At 50.9% G+C, this 19,509-nt stretch overlaps 1 protein-coding gene across 7 annotated transcripts in view; it reads left to right on the top strand.

Annotated features, from left to right (window-relative positions):
* The window catches only part of PFKFB4 (6-phosphofructo-2-kinase/fructose-2,6-biphosphatase 4), a 43,216-nt gene extending 31,483 nt beyond the window's left edge, over positions 1-11,733 (top strand). For 4 of the 7 annotated variants that reach the window (XM_035275391.3, XM_035275394.3, XM_035275390.3 and 1 more), the window contains exons 10-14: positions 4,180-4,284; positions 6,016-6,145; positions 6,246-6,308; positions 7,450-7,514; positions 9,662-11,725. In XM_035275391.3, coding sequence (XP_035131282.1) covers positions 4,180-4,284; positions 6,016-6,145; positions 6,246-6,308; positions 7,450-7,514; positions 9,662-9,721 — 423 coding nt within the window. In that variant the 3' untranslated portion in view covers positions 9,722-11,725. Of the gene's footprint in view, positions 1-4,179; positions 4,285-5,822; positions 5,979-6,015; positions 6,146-6,245; positions 6,309-7,449; positions 7,515-9,661 lie in introns of those variants that run through there. The other 3 variants (XM_035275393.3, XM_035275395.3, XM_035275396.3) reach the window with 3 other exon arrangements.
* The last annotated feature ends 7,776 nt before the right edge of the window (positions 11,734-19,509 follow it).

Below are 19,509 nucleotides of genomic sequence, written 5' to 3'. Positions count from 1 at the left end.
CTTCTGATAAACAGCCTTGGGCTTTTCTTCTGTTCCAACATTGTGACTTTTTTTAGTTGAATCCACAATTTATTGCCTTATAGTTCCTTAAAAAAACGATAGCTTTATTGAGCTGTAATTCATATACCATGGAATTCGCCCCTTTAAAGTATGCTGTTCAGGCCGTTTGTGGTGGTGCACGCCTGTAGTCCCAGCTACTTGGGAGGCTGAGGCAAGAGAATTGCTTGAACCCAGGAGGTAAAGGTTGCAGTGAGCCGAGATTGTGCCATTGCACTTTAGCCTGGGAGACAAGGGGAGACTCGGTCTGATAATAAATAAATAAACAAAGTATACAGTTCAGCGGTTTTTAGTGTGTTCATGGGGTTATGCAACCATCATCACCATCAGTTTCAGGACATTTCATCACACCAAAGAGAAATCCTGTGCCCATCAGCACTCACTTCCCATTTCCCTCCAACCTTTCCTTCAGCCTTAAGCTACCCTGATGTTTTCAGGGTTTATTTGTGTAGCATGTAGCAGTATTTCATTCCTTTACATTGCCAAATAACATCCCATTGTATAAATATACCACATATTATGTATCCATTCATTAGTTGATGGGCATTTGAGTTGCTGCCACTTTTGGGCTATGTGGATAATGCTGCTGTGAACATTCATGTCCAAGGTTTTTGTTTTTGAGACAGGGTATTGCAGTTGCAGGGTAGGGCAATACCCTGTCTCAAAAACAAAATAAAACAAGGCTGAGTGCAGTGGCACGATCTCAACTCACTGTAGCCTTCATCTGGGGTCAAGCAATCTTCCTACCTCTGCCTCCCAAGTAGCTGGGACTACAGGAACTCGCTACCACACCTGGCTGATTTTTTGTATTTTTTTTGTAGAGACGGGGTTTCATCATGTTGTCCAGGCTGGCCTCAAACTCCTGGGCTCAAGCAATCTGCCTGCCTCAGTCTCCCAAAGTGGTGGGATTACAGATGTGAGCCACCGTACCTGGCATAAGTTTTTGTGTGGACTTATGTTTTTAGTTCTCTTCACTGTATGCTAGGAATAGAATTGCTAGGTCAGATGGTAATTCTACATTCAACTTTTTGAGAAACTGCCACACAGTTTTCCAAAGTGGCTTCACCATCTCACATTCCCTCCTGCAGTTTGTGAGGGCTCTGATTCTCCACATGCCTGCCTATACTTGTTACCATCAGTCTTCCTGGTTGTGGCCATCCAACATGGGAACTCAATTTAGCCACATTCTCTGCCACTTTATAACAAAGGTAACCTTTTCTCTAGGGTCCAGGAACATGAACCCTAGAGAAACCCTCATTTCCTTTTGTGGCCTCACAGAGGCACCTTTACTGCTCATATTTCTATCGATGTTCTTTTCATGATGATATATGTATTCTTTAAGTTGGTGGAAGCTGGCCAGGCACAGTGGCTCACGACTGTAATCCCAGCACTATGGGAGGCCGAGATGGGGAGATCACTTGAGGCCAGGAGTTCTAGACAAGCCTGGTCAATATGGCGAAACCACGCCTCTACTAAAAAAACGATAAATTAGCTAGGCATGGTGGTTCATGCCTGCTGGCTGCTGTAATAAAGAACTGAAAATGTGGAAGTGGTTATGAAGTGGGATAGTGGGTAGAGCCTGGAAGAATTTTGTGGTGCGTGATAACAAAAAGCTTAGATTGTCTTGAAGAGACTGTTAGTAGAAATATAGACGTTAAAGGTGATTCTAGTGAAGGCACAGAGGAAGTGAAGAGGATGATAGAGCAAGCTTTCTTCATCTTTGTTTTTGTTTTTGATTTGTTTTGTTTTTGAAATGGAGTTTCGCTTTTGTTGCTGAGCCTGGAGTGCATTGGCACCATATCAGCTCACCCCAACCTCCGCCTCCTGGGTTCAAGCAATTCTTCTGCCTCAGCCTCCCGAGTAGCTGAGATTATAGGCATGAGCCACCACACTTGGCTAATTTTGTATTTTTAGTAGAGACAGGATTTCTCCATGTTGGTCAGGCTGATCTCAAACTCCTGACCTCAGGTGATCCACCCACCTCAGCCTCCCAAAGCACTGGGAGTACAGGCGTGTCACCACACCTGTCAGGGTCTCACTCTGTTGCCCAGGGTAGAGTGCAGTGGCGTGATCTCAGCTCACTGCACCCTCTGCCTCCCAGGTTCAAACAATTCTCCTGCCTCAGCCCCTCCTGAGTAGCTGGGATTTACAGGTATGCGCCACCATGCCCAGCTAATTTTTTTTTTTGTATTTTTAGTAGATACGGGGTTACACCATGTTGGTCAGGCTAGTCTCAAACTCCTGATCTCAGGTGATCCACCTGCCTTGGCCTCCCAAAGTGAGCCGCCATACCCTGCCTAGATTTTCCTTTAATTTTTCCTTATTTATTTATTTATTTTGAGACACAGTTTTGCACTTGTTGCCCAGGCTGGAGTACAATGGCGCAATCTTGGCTCACCGCAACCTCTGCCTCTTGGGTTTAAGCGATTCTCCTGCCTCAGCCTACTGAGTAGCTGGGATTACAGGCATGCACCACCATGCTCGGCTAATTTTGTATTTTTAGTAGAGACGGGCTTTCTTCGTGTTGGTCAGGCTGGTCTTGAACTCCTGACCTCTGGTGATCTGCATGACTTGGCCTCCCAAAGTGCTGGGATTACAGGTGTGAGCCACGTCGCCCGGCCTATTTTTCCTTTTTTGGTAGTCAGTGTTGCCCCCCTCCCCCCTCACCACCCCACCCACCAGGCTTTGTAGACAAATCCTAGCACAAAGGCAGGGAGCAGCAGCTTTGTATTAAGGGCATTCTATTGCTTCTTCCTATCCCCAGGTGTGTCTTCTCTGCTGACTCTTGGCGTGAGCCTTGGAGGGACAGACACTGGTCAGTTCAAACGTGACTGGCTCCTTGGCAGAAGAGTTGACTGGAGGGAGGTTATCACTCTTCACAGGGTCCCCAGGAAGTGGTCCATATTGTTGCCCATAACATGGGCTTAGTCAAGGGTGGTCATGGCTAGTGAGGAGATGACGAGACTGACTCCTGGTCTCTCAGGGACCTTAAATGACACATCTAGTTTTTTGTTTTTTTTTTTAATTTCTTGAGATGGAGTCTCACTCTGTTGCCCAGGCTGGAGTGCAGTGGTGTGATCTCGGCTCACTGCAAACTCTGCCCCCTGGGTTCAAGTGATTCTCCTGCCTCAGCCTCCTAAGTAGCTGGGATTACAGGTGCCCACTACCATGCCAAGCTAATGTTTATATTTTTAGTAGAGACAGAGTTTTAACATGTTGGCCAGGCTGGTTTCAAAACTATTGACCTCAGGGTATCCACCCTCCTCGGCCTCCCAAAGTGGTGGGATTACAGGCGTGAGCCACGGTGCCCAGCCACATACTTATTTTCAATCAGTATTCTTCTTGGCTGTCTTTTTTTTAAAATGGCATTTGTAGAAGATGATCTATGCTGCCTGTGTGTGTGTGTGTGTGTGTGTGTGTGTGTGTGTATCCCAAATAACACAAGTGAAGTTTTGCTTCATAGTTTACATAACCTATACTCGCAAGCAGTATTTCCATAGCACATAAAAGAAAAAACAGCCAAGAGAGGTGGCTCACACCTGTAATCCCAGCACTTTGGGAGGCTAAGGCGGGCAGATCACCTGAGGTCGGGAGTTTGAGACCAGCCTGACCAACATGGAGAAACCCCGTCTCTATTAAAAATACACACACACACACACACACACAAAATAGCCAGGTGTGGTGGCACATGCCTGTAATCCCAGCTACTTGAGAGGCTGAGGTAGGAGGATCACTTGAATCTGGGAGGCAGAGGTTGCAATGAGTTGAGATTGTGCCACTGCACTCCAGCCTTGGGAACACGAGCGAGACTCCATCTCAAAAAAATAGAAAAAAAGAAAAAACACATCTGTGTTCATGTTTATGGCGTAAACTGAATGGACGGGTGATGGATAAGTGGGCAAGACTGTCCTGGTAGCTTTTACAAACAAGGAACCACCAATGCTAAGTGTTCCTAGAGGGCCTCCCCTCCCTAGACAGGTTCCTGTTCCCTTGGTACAGGAAATGCCCATGAACTTGCTCTCTTCTCCTTGATGCTACCTCACCCCCCGCTCCCGCTCCTGCTCCCACAAGGCTCATCTTCTGGGCCTTGCAGGAGGTGTGATGACTGTGGTAACTCCCTAGGGCGTCTGTGAGGAAATGACCTATGAAGAAATTCAGGATAATTATCCACTGGAGTTCGCCCTGCGGGACCAGGACAAGTACCGGTATCGGTACCCTAAAGGGGAGGTAGGTGGAGTTTGACGCTTAGTCCCAGCCACCTACTGCCCACCCAGGAATACCCACTGTGGCTGAGGGCCTGTGGGTCTCTGCAGGGGCTACAAGGGTAGCATAAGGGGCCTGGTCTTGGAGGCAGGCCAGCCTGGGTGTGTTTCATCTCCATTGCTTCCCAGCTATGCGGGCTGGACCTTAGTCCCTTCCTCGGGTTGGGGGTGGGCAGTGCCATGCAGGGCAGGCCTTCAACCCAGACACCTTTGGCTCCCTGCTCCACATTCTTGTTCCCCTTCCCCAGGGTGGAGAATTTGAAAGGGCAGGGCCTGAGGTGAGAGGTCAGTGGGGTTAGGCTTTCCTGGGAACCCCGTAGACAGTGCACGGTCCCCTGGCATTCCCAGGCCAGCTCCTTTCCCAGGGAGTTGTTGGCCCTCTCCAGCGTGCTCAAATGGCTGGGGGGTTGGGGACACCATGTTGCAGCCCTGGCACCAGCCCCAGGGAGACCTTCCATACATGAGTTGTGGCTACCGCAAGCCACTGCACTTGTCACCTTCTCTGATACAGGTCAGCCCAGGCCCCAGGTCAGAAACTCAGGGTCACTTTTGACTGAGGCATCTTCTTCCACTTCCAGGAGGTGGCCTGGGGCAGGGGCCAAATAAAAATACCCCCCATCAACACATACATGTACACATGTAGAAACACCTCCACCCAGAAGTCAGGCTCACAGGCCCCTATACTGTACCATCCTCAGGATAGTATAACTCTTGGGAACACTCACTATTCCCCACATCATGTTGTGAGGCCAAGGTCAGATTTAGAACCAACCTGGATAACGGTCAGAAGAAACAAAGCAGCTGGCTGCTCAAACTTGAGAATACAGGGAGGAGAATTGGTTGAGAAATTCATGTTAGCTAAAGAATTGATCAGCCGGGCGTGGTATCTCACGCCTGTAATCTAAGCACTTTGGAGGCCAAGGCAGGCAGCTTACCTGAGGTCGGGAGTTCAAGACCAGCCTAACCAACACGGTGAAACCCTGTCTTTTTTTTTTTTAAAGTTAATAAATTAAAAAAAAAGAAGAATTGATCTAGGATTTTGCCAGAACTATACCAGGAGCCAGCACAAATCAGCGTGTCATTCTTGCTTCCTAATCAAAGCTCAGGGCACATTCATTTCTGACTGCTGGAGGCCATTTTTGAAGGACCACTCATTGTGTGTAGAAGTATGAAACTGATGAAAATCTCCAAGCCTACCAGGGCAAGAGGCCCCTCAGGGGCCCAAACCATATATCATGGCAGGCATGGGGAAGATACTGGACAAGTAGACTGAGGATAGTTCCTGGGGACCCCAGCTGTAACTGATGAGTTACATTCAGGAAATTCCAGGTCTTTCCTCCCTTCCCCGGTGCTCTTGCCAGTGCGCTCTGTTTGCTGTGGGCTGGAAGCGGGCAGTTTCCACCAGTCACATGAGTTCCATAGCTGAGGATTTAGTGCAGAGCCCCATGGGTGGGCACTGAGGTGCCCTGGGATGGAGCCTAAGGTCTAGCTCTACGCTCTCAGTCCTACGAGGACCTGACCCCTTTCCTCAGCTGCCCACCTCCATGCCCTTAGAAGGCCAGGCTGGAGGAGGCCCAGCCACAGCTTCCCAGAATGGTGAACAGCTGCAGAAGTGGAAGGTGGCCCAGTGTCCAGGATGTGTCTGTCCTTCCCCTGAAGCTGGGCCTGAGGGACACCTCCCTGCTTGCCCTTGCAGTCCTACGAGGACCTGGTCCAGAGACTGGAGCCTGTCATCATGGAGCTGGAGAGGCAAGAGAATGTGCTGGTCATCTGCCACCAGGCTGTGATGCGCTGCCTGCTGGCCTACTTCCTCGACAAGGCAGCAGGTGCGGCCATGCCCCAGAAGAGGTGGGAGGGTTGTGTGAGAAGGAAGGCACTGTCACCCAGCATTTCTGATGTGCTAACCATGCCCCACTGTGTCTACAGAACAGCTGCCCTACCTCAAGTGTCCGCTACACACAGTCCTGAAGCTGACCCCTGTGGCATATGGTAAGGAAGCTTCCTGCACGTTGACCATGGGTAGCCGTGACCTCTGCACAGTTCCACGATTTTCTCTGAATTCCTTGAAAATTGTGATAGGAACCCATTCCTCCACCCTCTACCCCACTACCTTTCTTAATTTGCTTTTTTTTCTTTGAGATGGAGTTTCACTCTGTCGCCCAGGCTGGAGTGCAATGGCGTGATCTTGGCTCACTGCAGCCTCCACCTCCCGGGTTCAAGTGATCGTCTTGCCTCAACCTCTCAAGTAGCTGGGATTACAAGCCCCCACCACCATGCCCAGCTAATTTTTCTATTTTTAGTAGAGACAATATTGTCCAGGCTGGTCCTATCTCCTGACCTCAGGTGATCTACCTGCCTCGGCCTCCCAAAGTGCTGGGATTGCAGGCATGAGCCACCATGCCTGGCCCTAATTTGCTTTTAAAAAGTTTGTTGTAAAAAAGTTTATGTGGCCACTGAAGGCCTCCCCAGTGACTTTGCTTAACCCTTGCCTGTCTGGATGAGGGGCTTTTCTACTGATTTTTCCAAATTCCCACAAGGCCCCGTGGTCCCCAGGGCCGGGACTTGAAACAATTCTGGGTGCAGGGCAGTGTGAGTCTCCTGCCTCTGGGCCATACCAGCAGAGACCTTAGACAACTTCTTCATCTCTTGGGTCTTAGCTCCTCACCTTTAACATAGGTGCTCTTGTGGGAATGGCTGTGAAGCCCAGTAGTAGTCAATGTCACTCCAGTGTGTGAAAATGCCCTTGTCCCTCATTGCACTGTGCACGCATTTGACTGGGCCTTGCATGGTCGAGTTGGGATGTGGTTTAGGGGCTCTGAAGATGGTGAGAGTCAGTGACCTCAGCTTAGGCTTGCTGCTCCCCCGATCCCTCTAGGTCCCGGGGTTGGGGAGCCTGGGGCCTCTGCATGGCCCTGTCTGGGTCGTCACATGCGGATAAGCATGAGTCTGACAGGGTTCCTCATCCCTCCTCCCGGGGCTCCCCAGGGCTGCCTAAAGTGGAAGAACTAGAGTGAGGCTGAGGTGGCTGCTCCATTCCACACGCCCAGACCCCCTCCAAGAGAAGTTTCTAGCTTCTGTGGCTCAGCTGTCTTTCAGGAGTGACGATGGATTTGCACCTTCCCTTTGGCAGGTTGTAAAGTGGAGTCCATATTCCTGAACGTGGCAGCTGTGAACACACACCGGGACAGGCCTCAGGTAGCACTGGGGTCACTGCTGGGGTGGTGGGGTGTTCCTGATGTGGGGGTATCCAGATGGCACATCCTCCAGGGCCAGGCCCAACTGGGGCATCTGCGAGAGGGAGCCTGAGTCTTCTGCCAAGACTGTTGTCCTATCAGCAGGGTGGGGCCCTGGCTCTGGTGGGGGGCCTTCATCTGGCCTTCCCAAGGCATTTGCCCTGGGAATGGGGAAATCCCTGATGCTGGGCCACAAGGCTCAGGAGTGCGGAGCTTGGGTGTGGTTGGAGCCACAGGGCTCCCCAGCAGCTCCTTGGAGGTCTGAGTCAAGTGGGCCATTGGGCTTAGTGGGAAAGAGGCTGGAGGCTGAGAATGAGGCTTCTGGCCTTCAGAGGGCAGATGGACACTCTCCCCTCTCCCCATCCCTGCAGCTGAGGCCTCATGAGCCCCTTTTCTAACCCCAGCACCTTTAAAAATTAAAATGGGATCATACTTTTGGGGAAAGGACCACGCAGATGCTAAAGGGGCCTGAGCATGGGGTGGAGGCCTTGGTCCAGAGCAGGTCGCCACCTATTCTCCCCAAGTACTTTGTATAAGATAGAAGCTCCTCAGAGTGGAGCCCAGGAACACTCTTGGTCCCATGTGGGGTCCCTCCACCATGTTGGCTCCCTCTCCCACTGGGGCCACTACACTTCTGGGAGCCCTGGTCCCAGTTCCTGGAGTCCACTGCACAGAGAAGGCTCTTGGGACTCAGTCATGCCCGTTGCCATTCATGATGGGGCCTGCTTGGGCTGTGGGTCCCTGCTGAGGATGCAGGCCTTGGGCTGTACCAGGACATCTGGCCTTGGAGCCCACAGCACAAGTGTGTAGAAGTATCCTATTCCTTCCCAACACCAATGCCCCCAAGCAGGACCAGTCACCCTGCAAGGCTGTCTTCCCATTGCTCTGAGAGTTTGTGCATGACTTGGCCAAGTTTAGCCCAGGCCCAATTTGGCACCCACAAGTCACAGGGGAAGGCATCTCCCAACGGGCATCCATTGTAAAGCCAAGGAAAGCTCAGATGGCATTTGGCCCCCAGTGCTGACAGGGTGGTGGTAAGAGAGGCCCCTGCGCCTGGCAGCCCTTGGGAGCTGACCCTGCTAGTCCATCACCATAGTGTGGCTGGCGGTCACTCTGCTCACTCTGGGTGGGTGCTTCTGAGAGGCAAACTGCTGCTAACCCCAGGTTCCTGGATGGCTCCCTTTCAGGTGGGCAGGATCCCAGGGACTTCTGGCCCATCCATTGGGGCAGGCTGTGGTGGAATGGGGGGGCCTCAGGAAGCCTGCCCAACAATAAGAATTATACCTGCCCCTACAATTCCAGGGGCCGGTCCTATGAGCCCACACTGTGGGCCACGGGAGCCATGTGTCTCTCCCTGCAGATCTGGGCATGTCATGTTGCATGGGGCAGCAGCTCAGGTCATCAGTGACCTGCTCCTGCATGTGATGATTCCGGGGCCCGCAGGTGGGAGGATGGGCCACCAGGCTCCGGGGCACATAGGGCAGCCTCAGAGAGCTGAGGGAAGTTTCGGATTCCCTATTCCTTAGGCCTGAGACACCTTGAGCCCAACTGGCCAAGGATGGAATTGAGCTCTGCAGTTTGGTGCAGGCTGTCTACAGCTGAGAGTTTCAGGAGGCCCTGTGCCCCAGTGCTAGGGGAACAGAACAGGCTGTAGACCAGGAAATGTCTTTGCGCTTCTGGGCTACCTCTGACACCTGTGTGCCAATACTCTAAACCAGGAAGGAGGTGACCCCAGGAGCTGAACCCCTTCCCTGCCCCACAGATGAGGATATGATCACCAAACCAGGGGTTCCTCTTCAATCCACCCAGCCCTGAGATAGGAGGTGGGGGCAGCCTTGCTTTGGGTATTGCCTGACCTGGCTGCAGTGGAGCAGGAAACGAGGTGGCGTCCTCCACCCCACCTTTGTATTAGTTTCCGTCCACTCACTATGTGACACGAAGCTCTTGGCCCTGTGTTCTTAGGGAAGCTTGTGGTCTAGAGTCTTGTGGCCAGGGCTGCTACAGTGAGAATGTGAAGCCCGATGGGCCACAGTGATGAGGAAGGCAGACAGCAGGCATCTCATCTATTTTTGCACCATAGAGTGAACACTCTGTGTTTTTATTGTACAGAACGTGGACATCTCGAGACCTCCAGAGGAAGCCCTTGTCACGGTCCCTGCTCACCAATGACCATGTTCATCCACTGTGACGACCGGGCAGGCACTGGTCTCTGCAGAGGGGGTCATTCCAGGCCCTCCAGTCTGTGTGACAGTCACCATGCAGGGATATTCTTGAAGCCACACATGGCTGGGAACCCAGAACCCTCACCCCAGCTCACCTGGCTCTTTGCTGACAGTCAGCAATGAGGTCGTGCATGGTTCCTACCTGCTGCTGGAGTCACCTGACCAGACTGCATCTGCATGGGCTGCTCGGAGGTTGCCCAGCACCAGGTTCTTATGGTGCAGCTCTTAGGTGTTCTCTCTCGCCAGCCCAGCTGGCTCTGTGAAGCGTGAAACCCTACAATGTGAAGGCAAGTGCTCGCTGTGATGTGCCTACTGTGGCCCAGTTGCCCGGCATGGACCTGGTGACTCTCAGAAGGGCCTCTGCCATCCTCTCTTTGGCCATTTCCTAAGCCAGAGGCCAAATCTTCATGGGGCCCTGAACTTCTGCTGCCTCTGGTGAGAGGGAGAGCCCTTCCCATCCTTACCTACCAGGAACTAGAGCCCTAGGCACAGCAGATACTTCCCGGGCAGCCACTGGCCAGGCCCTTATATCCATGTCACCCTGATTTGTGGGCATTCATGAAAGCAATGCGCTTGCTTCCACATATTGGGATGCACAGAAATGTGCAGGCAGGGGGTGATGGTGGTTGCCCTCCCCAGTTGTGCATGCACCGGTGTGCTTGTGGGAGCTGGTGGCCGGGCACCCCTTTAGGCCTGTTCTCATAGTGAAACCACCTCAAGACAGGGCAGGGGTCCAAGTTACCTTCCTGGTGCACACACCGAAGTGCTCAAGGGAGAGGCTGCTGTTCCCTCTCCTCTTCCCTGGTTGTGCACACTGGCAGCTGATGGGGAGGTGGCCTCTCACCTGCTGCTGCCTGTGTCCACATGGGAATGTCTGCTGGTGGCAGAGACATGCATTTGCCATAAAAGATTCAGAAACACTTCCTATGGTTCTGTAAAACCTTTTCTGGTGTTTGTTGACTTCTGCCTGTGGGCCTGAGGAAGGGAGGAGGCAGAACCATAGGCAGTCCCTGGGCAAGGGAGGACTTTTCCAGCCACAGCATGGCCTTCCATTCATGTGCACATGAGTCTAGTGAAAAATGGCCTTGTGAAGTCCAGTGTCTGTCATGTCCCTGAGTTCTTTTGGTCCCAGAGAGGCACCCTGGGCAATGGGTTTTGGCTGCATTTTACAGCTGGCAAACAGACTGGCTGGCAAGTTGTAGGGCTGGGTCAGAAAGCAGGTGCCCTGCTATCCACAGGTGGACTTTGGGGAAGTCAGGCCCTGGATCCCAAGTCCTTTGTGTCTGGACTTTTCCTGGCCTGTGTCTGGAGGGCAGCACATCTTTCCAGCTCCCAGGGCTTTGCAGCCTACAGATGCCACCTGCCCCTGAGAGAAGTTAGCGTCCCTGGCCCTGGCTGGTGGTCTCTCATCCTTGTGTATTGCTCTGCTGAGAGATGTCCAAGGTAGAGCAGGGGCGGGATCCTCCTTCCAGACTCATCTGTCAGAACCCCAAGTGCTTTGGGGGATGGGGACTGCAGCCTTTGCTTCTGTGTCATGCTTCTATGTCTTTTGTCACCTGGGCGCACTCACTTGTTAGCCATAGTGGGTCCCCTTGGTCTACAACAGGGCATGTACGTCTGGATGTCACCCGAGGTGAGACCACTGAGGCCTTTTCTCTCTGTGTACAGAGGGGAGTTAGGAGCTGCTGGACTGGATGCATTACAAGGACTGGGGACAGGGCAGAGGGAAGTCCAGGGATCAGGCATGAGTGGGGGCCGGCCCTGGCACGGTCTCCACATACACTATGATGTGCCTGATTGGCTGCCACGTTTCAGCCATGCTGGCTGACGAGCCCATGTTGCAGACATTTTCCCAAGGTCCCCAGAATGGATGGTATTGGATCTCAGCCACATGCAACACTGTGTCCAGCATCTTTGCAATAAATACTTTAAAAAAAAATCATATCAGATTGTGTCTTGTAGCCAGTTCCCATCTGTGAAGGGTTTTTTCTGGCCTACTCTGTTGACACTTGGTGCTGTGGTCCTCCTCGTAGGTCTGTGTTGGGATCCTTGGTTCAGCTTCCACCCCCTTGTTCATGCCTCACTGAAGAGGAATTGTGGCCAGGTGAGGTGGCTCATGCCAGTAATCCCAGCACTTTGGGAGGCAGAGGTGGGTGGATCAGGAGGTCAGGAGTTTAATACAAGCCTGACCAACATGGTGAAACCCCATCTCTACTAAAAATACAAAAAATTAGCTGGGCGTGTGACACATGTCTGTAATCCCAGCTACTCAGGAGGCTGAGGCAGGAGAATTGCCTGAATCTGGGAGGAGGAGGTTGCAGTGAGCCGAGATCATGCCACTGCACTCCAGCCTGGGCGATAGAGTGAGACTTCATCTCAAAAAAAAGGAATTGCACTACCCTGGAGTGAGCCCTGGCCTGGCACATGTGGGCAGAATCTTCCCTGGGCTGACATGGGGTACAGGGCCCCTGCCCCTGAACAAGAGGCAGTTGTGGAGGGGGCAGTGCAGCTGGAGTGGAGCACTGTTAAGGGAGGGATTCTGAGGTCCCTAGGAATGTGGGCTCCAAATGCAGCATCCTTGGGGAAGGGGCTTGGGGACTGGGTTGAGGATGGAGTGGCTGCATGAGGCGGTGGGTGAGACCATGCTCACCAGTGTTCTGGTATTTTGTTTGTCACCTGCATCTGGGGTGGGTGGGGAGGTGGAGACAAGGGGCAGGGTATTCCCTTCCCATGCCTCAGAATGTCATGGGGCTGTTCGTACTTCCTGCCCTGGGACTGGCTTTCCGGGAAGCGGGCTGTGTGGGGCTCCTCTGTGGACAAGATGGGGCCAGGCATGGCCGGGTGCCCACCTGTCCTACTCCCAGTGTGTCAGGGCAGAGGATGGCTGTGACTGGGCCACTTCTGGGTGGTTTGGGGCAGCCAGCAGCTATGTTTCTGCCTTCTCCAGCTATGCCAAGGGGTCTGAGGGAGAGGCAGCTCTACAGGACTTAGGTGGTAACTAACCTCCACCTGGCGGGAGCTTGGGGGCAGCTCCGGGGTCCTCACCTGTGTCTGGGCAGAGTTCCTAGGGCAGACACCTGACCTCCTTTGAGGCTTTTCAGCACTTTTTGAAGAAGGTTTTGAAGATTTTAGTAGAAAACAAAAGGAATGAAATGTAACTGTATAGGAATTTTTCTTCAGGTCCAGTGTTCTACCATAACATAGAAAGGGCAATTAGATTATTATGTTGAGGAATTTTGTAGTAGTTTGAGTTACTGGGAAATAATAGGTATCATATAGGGTCACAGGTTTTTTTTTTTAGACGGAGTTTTGCTCTTATTCCCCAGGCTAGAGTGCAATAGCGAAATCTTGGCTCACTGCAACCTCTGCCTCCCGGGTTCAAGTGATTCTCCTGCCTCACCCTCCCAAATAGCTGGGACTATAGGCGCATGCCATCATGCCCAGCTTATATTTGTATATTTAGTAGAGATGGGGTTTCTCCATATTGGTCAGGCTGGTCTCAAACTCCCCACCTCAGGTGATCTGCCGGCCTCAGCCTCCTAAAGTGCTGGGATTACCTGGCCTTTTTTTTTTTTTTTTTTTTGAGATGGAGTTTCTCTTGTTGCCCACATTGGAGTGCAATGGTGCAGTCTCAGCTCACCTTAACCTCTGCCTCCCAGGTTCAAGCGATTCTCCTGCCTCAGCCTCCCAAGTAGCTGGGATTACAGGCATGTGCCACCATGCCTGGCTAATTTTGTATTTTTAGTAGAAACAGGATTTCTCCATGTTGGTCAGGCTAGTCTCAAACTCCTGACCTCAGGTGATCCACCCACCTCAGCCTCCCAAAACTCTGGGATTACAGGTGTGAGCCACTGTGCCTGGCCATGTTTTCTTATATCAACAAGAATGAACTTGAGCCGGGTGCAGTGGCTCACGCCTGTAATCCCAGCACTTTGGGAGGCTGAGGAGAATGGATCATGAGGTCAGAAGTTCGATACAAGTCTGGCCAACATAGTGAAACCCTGTCTCTACTAAAAATACAAAAAAAATTAGCTGGGTATGGTGGTGTGTGCCTATAATCCCAACTACTTGGGAGGCTGAGGCAGGAGAATTGCATGACCTGGGAGGCAGAGGTTGCAGTGAGCTGAGATGGGGCCATTGCACTCCAGCCAAGGTAACAGTGCAAGACTCCACCTCAAATAAAAAATTAAAATTAAAAAAAAAAGAATGAGCTTGAAAGGATCAGATAATGTTTGGATAAAATCAAATATTATTGCAAAGACATAGGGTTTAGCAATCTTGGTTTTATATCTATAAATATATATGTATATATAATACTTTTTACTTGCAGAGAAGGGTGTTCCCATGTTTGGTTCAGACTGAACATTATTGAGTACATTATTGTTTAATAATCCCAGCCCTTTAAGAGGCTGAGGTGGGAGAGTTACAGGAGCCCAGGAGTTTGAGACCAGCCTGGGGGACATACGGAGATCCTACCTCTACAAAAATAGTTTTCTTTTTTTTTTTTTTGAGATGGGGTTTCACCGTATTGATCAGGCTGGTCTCGAACTCCTGACCTCAGGTGATCCACCCTCGGCCTCCCAAAGTGCTGGGATTACAGGCGTGAGCCACTGCGCCCAGCCCAAAAGTTTTCAAATGACTAAGTGTGGTGTCACATGTCTACAGTTCTAGCTACTTGGGAGGCTAAGACGAGAGAATTGCTTGAGCCCAGGAGTTGGAGGTTGCAATGAGCCGGGATCAGGTCACTGGAACCTGGGCAACAGAATGAGACCCTCTTTCTTTTCTTTCTTTCTTTCTTTTTTTTTTTTTTTTCCAGACAGAGTTTCGCACTTGCTACCCAGACTGGAGTGCAATGGTGCGATCTTGGCTCATCGCAACCTCCGCCTCCTGGGTTCAGGCACTTCTCCTGCCTCAGCCTCCTGAGTAGCTGGGATTACAGGCACGTGCCACCATGCCCAGCTAATTTTTTGTATTTTTAGTAGAGACGGGGTTTCACCATGTTGACCAGGATGGTCTCAATCTCTTGACCTTGTGATCCACCCGCCTCGGCCTCCCAAAGTGCTGGGATTACAGGCTTGAGCCACCGTGCCCAGCCGTGAGACCCTCTTTCAAAAGCAAAAACAAAAACATATCCTGCTCTGTTGCTCAGGCTGGTTATGAACTCATAGCTTCAAGTGATCCTCCCACCTCAGCCTCCTGAGTAGCTGGCATTTACAAGCATGCACCACTGTATCGGCTAAACTATTTTATTGAAAGTGAAAAATGAGGCCAGGCATGGTGACTCACGCCTGTAATCCCAGCACTTTTGGAGGCTGAGGTGGGCAGATGACCAGGTCAAGAGATGGAGACCATCCTGGCCAACATTGTGAAACCCCGAATCTACTTAAAATATAAAAATTAGCTGGGTGTGGTGGCACATGCCTGTAGTCCCAACTACTTCGGAGGCTGAGGCAGAATCGCTTGAACCCAGGAGGTGGAGGTTGCAGTGAGCCGAGATCGCGCCACCGCACTCCAGTCTGGAGACAGAGCAAGACTCCGTCTCAAAAAGAGAAGTGGAAAATGAGGTAGGATAGGTGCTTTATTGCTGTAATCATTTGAGATTAGCCTGGGCAGCAAAATGAGACCTTGTCTCTACAAAAAATTTAAAAATTAGCTGAACATGGTCGTGCATGCCTGTAATCTCAAGTTACTCGGGAGGCTGAGGTGGGAGGACCACTTTAGCCTGGAAAGCCAAGGCTGCAATGAGCTCCGATCTTGCCACCCTCCAGCGTGGGTGACAGAGTGAGACTGTCTCAAAAAACAAAAAAGTAAAAAATGCCTTTGTGGTAGACTACAAGTAGTGTCTGTCACACCTGGCTAGTGACCACAGGTCACTTTGGGGAGATTGTAAGGAAAATGCCAGGATGCATCTATGCTGTTTTTACAGGGCCCTCCTTAAGGGTGCATGCCCCACCTCCTTCAGGGGCCCATGGGTTTGTAAACTGATTTTTATCTAGAAAATTATGAGGGGTCCTCTCTGTTACAGTCCAGTCTCTGTTGGTGGACCACACACTCTTGTTATATAAGTGGGACTCTACTGGCCTTTCCATCTGTTTTGGTGACCAGGTCCCTGTTGCTAAAGATCCCCACAGGTCTGACCACTTAGGTAACCTGTAAGTCCTGCATTCCCAGTCTCTGCTCCCCTCTCTCCTCTGGCAGCTCAACACTGCTACTTGACCCTCTTCACCCAGACTCCTTGTATCTGTACTGAAATCAAGGAGTCAGCTGGGTGTGGTGGTTCGTGCCTGTAATCCCAGCACTTTGGGAGGCCAAGGTGGGCGGGTCATTTGAGGTTAGGAGTTTAAGAGCAGCCTGGCCAACATGATGAAAACCTGTCTCTATAAAAATACAAAAATAAATAGCTGGGCCTGGTGGCACATGCCTGTAATCTCAGCTACTCGGGAGGCTGAGGCAGGAGAATTGCTTGAACCTGGGAGACGGAGGTTGCAGTAAGCCAAGATTGCACCACTGCACTCCAGTCTGGGTGACAGAGCAACACTCTGTCTGAAAAAAATAAAAAAAATAGCCATCAAGGAACCATTTCAACTCTAGTGTCTCGCATTAGAATCCCTAACCTATGGAGAAGAGAGACTATGGTGCTTATTTTGCAGCACCATATTTTAAAATTTAATTTAATTTATTTATTGAGACAGAGTCTCACTCTGTCACCAGACTGGAGTACAGTGGTGTGATCTCTCCTCACTGCAACCTCCAACTCCCTGGTTCAAGCAATTCTCCTGCCTCAGCCTCCCGAGTAGCGGGGATTACAGGTATGTGCCACCAAAAATACATAAGCCAATTTTGTATTTTTAGTAGAGATGGGGTTTCTCCATGTTGGTCAGGCTGGTCTTGAACTCCGGACCTCAGGTGATCCGCCCGCCTTAGCTTCCCGAAGTGCTGGGATTACAGGCATGAGCTACCGCACCTGGTGGATACATCATCTTATGGCTTTGGATTCTTTACTTTGTGTTATACTAGGGAGCTTTTGGCACCTTAACTGCATTGAGTGAGATCCAGTTTTTATTCAGCCAACTAAGTAGACATGTGGGAACAACCCCTGACAGCTTGAGCTGGTGCATGGAATCCAAATCCTTGCTAAGTGCACCCATACTGACAAATTCAGCCCAATATAAACTTATCTCCTTGGTCTGGGTCTTCAGTCTGTTCCCAGACATATTCTCCGTATTTTGGGTAACGTAAAATAACGGTCTTGCAATTCTTTTGATAAGTGAGTCTCCCACTCTGGGCTTGACTTTATGAAAGGGTCTCCAGACATGCTGAGATCTCCCTCTAGTTAAAAGCTCTGGAAATCATAAAGAATTGGGAGAAGAACTGCCTTCTTCTTTCAGTGTAACTCCTTCATGATGTCCATGGTGCCTTTCAGGGGAGGACACTTTGTTTTAGCAGGCAGAAGAGGCTGGGGTTGGTGGGGATCTAATTCCTCTGAATTCTTTCAGGTGTCTTCATTCCACCTCACTCACTCATTTCATACTTGCGGGGGTTTTTATGTTTCATTTTTGTTTTGGTTTGTTTTTGAGACGGAGTTTCGCTCTTGTTACCCAGGCTGGAGTGCAATGGTGTGATCTTGGCTCACTGAAACCTCTGCCTCCTGGGTTCAGGCAATTCTCCTGCCTCAGCCTCCTGAGTAGCTGGGACTACAGGCACGCACCACCGTGCCCAGCTAATTTTTTGTATTTTTAGTAGAGATGGGGTTTCACCATGTTGACTAGGATGGTCTCGATCTCTTGACCTTGTGATCCACCCGCCTCGGCCTCCCAAAGTGCTGGGATTATAGGCTTGAGCCACCGGGCCCAGCCGGCCGTTTTTGTTTTTTGAGACAATTTCATTCTGTTCGCCATGCCAGAGTGCAGTGATGTGCTCTCAGCTCACTACAGCCTCAACCTCCGGGGCTCAGGTGATCCTCCCACCTCAGCCTCCCTAGTAGCTAGGACTATAGGCGCACACCACCAAAACTGGCTACTTTTTTTTCACTCTTTGTAGAGATGGGATTTTGCCATGTTGCCCAAGCTGGTCTTGAACTCCTGGGCTCAAGCAATCTGCCAACCTCAGCCTCCCGAAGTGTTAGGATTACAGTTTCGAGCCACAGCACCCTGCCTGTTTCTTTTGTTTGTTTTCTTTTTCTTTTTTTATATTATATATATTTTTCACCATGTTAGCCAGTATGGTCTCGATCTTCTGACCTCGGGATCCACCCACCTTGGCCTCCCAAAGTGCTGGGGTTACAGGCATGAGCCACCACGCCCGGCCTGTTTTTCTTTTTTAATTAAAACAATTGTTGGCGGGGCGCGGTGGCTCACGCCTATAATTCCAGCACTTTGGGAGGCCGAGGCGGGTGGATCACGAGGTCAAGAGATCAAGACCATCCTGGTCAACAAGGTGAAACCCTGTCTCTACTAAAAATATAAAAATTAGCTGGGCATGGTGGTGCGCGCCTGTAGTCCCAGCTACTCGGGAGGCTGAGGCAGGAGAATTGCTTGAACCCAGGAGGCGGAGGTTGCGGTGAGCCGAGTTCGCGCCATTGCACTCCAGTCTGGGTAACAACAGCGAAACTCCATCTCAAAAAAAAAAAAAAAAAAACAATTGTTTTGTAGCGATGGGGGGGTCTCGCCTTGTTGCCCAGGCTGGTCACAAACCCATGGCCTCAAGCGATCCTCCTACCCTGGCCTCACAAAGTGCTGGGAATATAGGCATGAGCCACCTCGTCTGGCCAATTCAGCACATTTAGTATAAGTGCCCACCATGTGCCTAGCAGTAGGGATATAGGAGTAAGCATCACCCTGCTGTCAGTGAGATGATGTTCTGGTGGTAGGAGATACAGTAAGCAAGTAAGTAAAACGCAGAGTGTATGAGCGTGCTGGGTTAGAGGGAACAGGCAGGGGTTGCAAGCAGGCCTCACTGAGAAGGTGGCCAAAGGCTGGAGGAGGCCATGGTGCATTCCACAGCCAAAGCAAAGGCTGAGGGTAGCTGTGCCCAGTGAGTTCAAGAAACACAGAAGAGGCTGGTGGGGCTGGAGAAGAGGGAGGAGGAGGAGGAGGAAGACTGGGTCAGAGAGGTGATGGGGTGCAGAATATGTGGGGCCTTGGAAATGGGGGGCCAAAGAGTTTTGAGCAGAGTGACTTGATCTGATGAACATTTAAAAAGAACATTTTAAAAAACCTGATCTGAATGGGGCTGAGTGGAAGCCAGGTCACTTGTCTAGAGGCTGCTGCAATCATCCAGGTGAGAGCAATGAGCTCCTGATAGAGCTGCCTAGAAGTGATTGGATTCTGCATATACTTTTCAGGTAGAGCCAATTTTGGCTGACTATTTGGAGGAAGGCATGTGAGAGAGGGATAATGCCAAGGTCTGGAGTTGCCACCTATGGACATGTGGAAGCTGTGGGGAAGCAGCTGTGGAATGGGGTTGGCAGTTGAAGGTGTGTTCAAGATGCAATGCCCATTAGGGCCAGGGTCGGTGGCTCATGCCTATAATTCCAGCACTTTGAGAGGCTGAGGCAGGTGGATCACCTGAGGTCAGGAGTTCGAGACCAGCCTGGCAAACATGGCATACTCCATCTCCACTAAAAATACAAAAATTAGCTGGGCATGGTGGCAGGCACCTGTAATCCCAGCTACTTGGGAGGCTGAGGCAGGAGAATTGCTTGAACCCGGGAGGCAGAGGTTGCAGTGAGCCCAG

Source organism: Callithrix jacchus, chromosome 15 (assembly GCF_049354715.1).
Source record: "Callithrix jacchus isolate 240 chromosome 15, calJac240_pri, whole genome shotgun sequence".
Lineage (NCBI taxonomy): Eukaryota > Metazoa > Chordata > Mammalia > Primates > Cebidae > Callithrix > Callithrix jacchus.
The sequence above is the reverse complement of the archived record's forward strand: the minus strand, read 5'-3'. Positions and strand labels throughout refer to the sequence as shown.